Raw genomic sequence first — 5,655 nt, 5'->3', positions numbered from 1 at the left:
AACCCAACACCAACCCAATACTGTCCCAATGTTAACCCAACACCAACCCAACACCAACCCAACGCCAACCCAATATCGTCCCAATGTTAACCCAACACCAACCCAATGCCAACCCAGTACCGTCCCAATGTTAGCCCAACACCAACCCAATGCCAGCCCAGTACTGTGCCAATGTCAGCCCAACACCAACCCAACACTGTCCCAATGTTAACCCAACACCAACCCAACACCAACCCAATACTGTCCCAATGTTAACCCAACACCAACCCAATACTGTCCCAATGTTAACCCAACACCAACCCAATGCTGATCCAATGCCAAACCAACGTCAGCCCAGTGTCAACCCAATGCCAAACCAGTGCCAACTCAACGCTGACCCAATACTGACCCACTGTCAACCAAACATCAACCCAATGGCAACTGAACATCAAGCCAATGCCAACCCAGTGTCAACCCAACACTGACCCACTGCCGAGCCAACACCAACCCAGCGCCAACCCAGCCCTGAACCAACACCAACCCAGTGCCAACCCAGCACTGAACCAACACCAACCCAGTGCCAACCCAGCACTGAACCAACACCAACCCAGCGCCAACCCAGCCCTGAACCAACACCAACCCAGCTGCCGGCCAACACTAACCTTCTATCAGTCCAACACAAACCCAGAGCCAACCCAATGCTGACCCAATATAACCCAACACCAACTCAACTTCAAACCAACACCAACCCAACGCCACCCAAACGCCAACCCAGTGATGACCCAATGCTGACCCAATATAACCAAACACCAACTCAACTTCAATCCAACGCCAACCCAACGCCACCCGAACACTGACCCAGCATTGACCCAATATAACCCAACACCAACTCAGTTTCAACCCAACGCCACCCAAACACCAACCCAGCGTCGACCCAATGCTGACCCAATATAACCCAACACCAACTCACCCAGCTTCAAACCAATGCCAACCCAGTGCCAACCCAACACTAATCCTGCACCATCCCAGCATTGACCCAACACCAACGCAGTACCAACACAGAACTAATCCTACACCATCCCAGCACTGACCGAGCACCAATATAACTCAACACCAATCCAGTGCCAAACCAACACCAACCCAACGCCAATCCAACGCCAACCAAATACCAACCTAACGTTGACCCAACACCAACCCAGTACCAACCCAACACTAATCCTACATTATCCCAGCACTGACCCAACACCAACCCAACACCAACCCAGTGACAAACCAACCCCAACCAAGTGCCAACCTAACGCTGACCCAACACCAACCCAGTGCCAACCTAATGCTGACCCAACACCAACCCAGTGACAAACCAAGTGCCAACCTAATGCTGACCCAACACCAACCCAGTGCCAACCTAATGCTGACCCAACACCAACCCAGTGCCAGCCTAATGCTGACCCAACACCAACCCAGTGCCAGCCTAACGCTGACCCAATGCCAACCCAACACCACCCAAACGCTGACCCAGCACTGACCCAATGCTGACCCAAACCACACACACCGGATGCAGGCGGGTGGGCTCACCGTTGGACACCGCCAGGTTGGCGAAGGTCTGCATGACGAAGTAGTGGGGCAGGATGCCCGGCTGGAACTTGGTGAGCACCTCCTCCATCACTTTGTTGATGAAGCGCTGCCCCACCGCCACCAGCACGTTGCTGGCCGCCTGCTGCCATTCCCAAACCACCTCCTGTGTGCCAGGAAGGGACGGCCGTCATTTGCTGAGCGCTCCCCGGCATTGGAAGGAGCATCAACTGCATCCCCTCATCTCCCACCTTGGATTTGGTCATCTCGCTGGACGCCAGGAGGATGACCACCTTGGCCGTGCTTTTATCCAGGCTGGAGATGTTGTTCTTCACCACCGTTTCCATCGCCTTCAGGATGATGACGCGGTGCGGGTAGGCCAGCTGACAGGGAGGGAGACAGGGGGCACATGGTGGCATGGAGACGCATGGGACGCATGCCACCTCCAGCCATAGACCAGCAGGAGGGACCAGCTCACATCTCCCCAATTTTACCCACCTACGAACCCCCTCCCCAGCCCTCGTTGTGGTTCCCGTCCCCCTGGAGCACCCACCTTGTCGTGCTGCCGCAGGTATTCATCACAGCAGTGCAGGATCTCCTCGGGTTCGGCCTCCCCCAGGTAGCACAGAGCGTTGTAGATCTGCTCCTGCACCAGCGGCTCCTTGTCTGTTGTGGCGTCCATCAGGGTGGTGGCAAGTCCTGCATGGGGTGAGATGCTTCAGCCCAGCTCCCACCCCAGCAACAAAACCTCCCCTCAGGGCTCAGCACCAAAGAAACCCAACTGGAAGGGATCCACACAGCAGCCCATGGGGGTTCCCAAACTGGGAGCCCAGCACTGGACGCAGTGCTCCAGCAGTGCCCCCCAGGGCAGAGCAGAGGGGAGCAGCACCTCCTGCCCTGCTGGCTGCGCTATGTGCAATGCACCACAGGGTCCCGTTGGCCCTCTTGGCCACCAGGGCTCGTTTCTGGCTCGTGGTCAACCACTGGCCAACTGTTGGTCAATCACTGGTCATACACTGGCCAATTGTTGGTCATCTGTTGGTCAACAGTTGGTCAACCGTTGGCCTTCTTGGCTCACTGCTGGCTCGTGGTCAACCACTGTTCAACTACTGCTCTTCTGTTGGCCCTCCTGTCCACCAGGGCTGCCTTGGCCACCGGAACATACTGCCAACTCATGGTCAATCATGGACCTTCTTGGCCACCAGGGCTCACTGTTGGCTCATGGACAAGCACTGGTCACCCATTGGCCACCAAGACCACCATGTCACCGCTGCCTGTCTTGGCCACCAAGACACGTTGTTGGCTTGTGGTCAATTGTTGGTCAACTCTTGATCATCCATTGTCCTTCTTGGCCACCAGGGCTCACTGCTGGATGGTGGTCAACCACTGGTCACCCATTGACCACCAGGACCACCAGGTCCTTCTCTGTAGAGCTCCATTCCAGCAGCTCAGCCCCTCTGTGCATTTGTCCCCTCCCCCAATGCAGGACCCCCAACTCATCCCGTGTTGAACCCCCTCAGGTCCCCTCCCCCCAACCCAGCTCTCATTAACTGCTATTCTGGAGCAGCTCCTCGCTCATTAGGGCTGCCGTCATAATAAGGCTAATTAGTTTCAGAATGAGCTGTCTCCGAATGCTCTGCTCGGAGCCCACTGCTGTGCTGCAAAGTGACATGGGATGGGGCATGGGAACCCCCACCAACCCTACAAGACCCACCCTATGGACCCCATGCAACCCCCGCAGACCCCAGGAAAGCCCCATGGACCCCAGGAGATCCCTCCATGGACACCACGAGGACCCCAAGAACCCCACAAGACTATCACAGAACCCCTTTAGAATCCCTCCCAAGAACACTATGGGACCCCCTCAAGGATGCCATGAGATCCCCCAAGACCCTTCGATAACTCCCACAAGACCCTTCTTGAAACCCCCTTAGGGACCCCATAAGACCCCAGTATGGGCCCCAGAGAACCCCTCCATAGACCTCATGGGATCCTCACAGACCTCATAAGGCCCTCATGAATCCCACAAGACCCCCATGGACCCAATGAGAGCCCTTCAGTAATCCAATGAGACCTCATGAGACCCCCTAGGACCCCATGACAGCCCCACTTGGACCCCTAAAACCCTACATGACCCTCACGGAATCCCCTTACACCCTCCTCCCCCAGAGACCCCATGAGATCCTCCAAGACCCCTCTACAGACCCGACAAGACACTTGAGGCCTTCCTGAATCCCTTCTCAAAGGACCCCACATGTACCCTACAAATCCTCTCATGGACCCCATTTAGACTCACCCCCCCCCCCCCCCAGGACCCCTCTACAGACCCCATATGAGATCCTCAAGAACCCCCTGACCTCCCCCCAAAGGACACCACGAGACCCCAATGGACCTCACAGGATCCCAGTAAACCCTTCACACACACAAGCCCTCTTCACCCCACAAAAGCCCCATGGACTCCATGAGAGCCCCACATGGACCCTATGAGAGCCCCACATGGACCCCGCAAGACCCTCAGAGACCCCACTTAGACCCTCCAGATCCCTCTATAGACCCTACAAGACCCACCTCAAAGGATGCTATGAGACCTACCCCTCTCCCCCCAGGTCTCTCTACAGACCCCAAGGACCCCATGAGACTCCAATGGACTACACAGGAGCTCTGTAGACCCTACAAAACCCCAGTTGCCATTCGGGGCCCTACAAGTCCCCACTGCTGCCACCCCCTAAACCACACACACCAGGGACCCCTCAGTAGTTGCAGATGGGGATGGGCTTCAAGGTGGGATGGGGCAATGAATGCCCCAATTTGGCTTAAATTCTGAACTCCGACCCAAAGGGGTGGATGTGTGTCCCCACCTCATGGCCAAAAATATTAATAATAATAATTAAGAAGCCTTAATTTCCAAGGTTGTCTGGGATTAATGAGGGAAAGGAGCAGCTCTGGGAAGGGCTGAGTCTGACCCAGAGTGAATTTCTGGGGCACGGAGTGATGCGTGAGAGCAGCCCCGACCCCAAAGTGTGGGGCTCTGACCTCAATATGGGGCTGGGGAGGTAAGGGGGGCTTAAAGGGGGCACGGACAGAGGGGGAGCGGTGTCTTATGGGGCAGGTGGATGGGGCAAGGGGGAATAGCTCTGATCTGTAAGGACCCTTCAACCCAACCAGCCCATGGCTCTGTGATCTGTAAGGACCTTTCCATCCCAACCCATTCTATCATTCTATGCCCCTGTGACCTTCAAGGACTCTCCCAACCCATTCTATCCTTCTGTGACCTTTCAGGACCCTCCTAACCCAATAACTCCACGGCTCTGCAATCTTTCAGGACCTTCCCAACCCACCCCATCTCATTTTCTCCATGCCCATCTAGGACTCTCCCCCCCCCACATTCCCTCTATTCTCTTCCAGGACACCCCACACTCAATCTTCTCTATACCCTTCCAGGATGTCCTTCCTATTCCCTCTATGACCCTTCCAGGACCTCCCCTCCCATTCTCTGTATGACACTTCCAGGACCAAACTCCCCTTCCATTCTCTTTATGTCCTTCCAGGATCCCTCCCTCCCATTCCCTCTGTGACCCTTCCAGGACCCTCCTGTACTCGCTGTGCCATCCCACGAAACCCCCCTCTCCATTCCCTCTATCCCCCTTCCAGGACCCCCCATACCTTCCATCTATCCCCCTACCAGGATCCCCCCATACCCTCCATTCTCTCTATACCCTTCCAGGACCCTCCCATACATTCCCTCTACACCCTTCCAGGACCCCCCAAAACCCTCCATTCTATCCCCCTTCCAGGACCCCCTATTCCATCCCCTCTATAACCCTTGCAGGACCCTCCTATTCCCTCTGTGCTCTTCAAGGACCCCCCCTCCATTCTCTCTATACCCTTCCAGGACCCCCCCATACCCTCTCTCTATCTCCCTTCCAGGACCCACCCATACACTCTATTCTATCACCCTTCCATCCCCTCTACGACCCTTGCAGGACCCTCCTATTCCCTCTGTGCCCTTCCAGGACCCCCCCACACCCTCCATTCTATCCCCCTTCCAGGACCCCCCTCCCCCCCCATACATTCCCTCTATACCCTTCCAGGACCCCCCCACAC

The 5,655-nt window shown here is 56.1% G+C and overlaps 1 protein-coding gene across 2 annotated transcripts in view; it reads right to left on the bottom strand.

The window, feature by feature from the left end:
• MROH1 (maestro heat like repeat family member 1) overlaps nt 1–5,655 on the bottom strand; it is a 65,031-nt gene that overhangs the window by 57,266 nt on the left and 2,110 nt on the right. For both annotated transcript variants that reach the window (XM_015850411.2, XM_015850410.2), the window contains exons 2-4: nt 2,105–2,250; nt 1,803–1,934; nt 1,555–1,717 (exon numbers count right to left, since the gene is read on the bottom strand). In XM_015850411.2, coding sequence (XP_015705897.1) covers nt 1,555–1,717; nt 1,803–1,934; nt 2,105–2,250 — 441 coding nt within the window. The remainder of the gene's footprint in view (nt 1–1,554; nt 1,718–1,802; nt 1,935–2,104; nt 2,251–5,655) is intronic.

The sequence above is a fragment of the Coturnix japonica genome, unplaced genomic scaffold, assembly GCF_001577835.2.
Source record: "Coturnix japonica isolate 7356 unplaced genomic scaffold, Coturnix japonica 2.1 chrUnrandom424, whole genome shotgun sequence".
Lineage (NCBI taxonomy): Eukaryota > Metazoa > Chordata > Aves > Galliformes > Phasianidae > Coturnix > Coturnix japonica.
The sequence above is the reverse complement of the archived record's forward strand: the minus strand, read 5'-3'. Positions and strand labels throughout refer to the sequence as shown.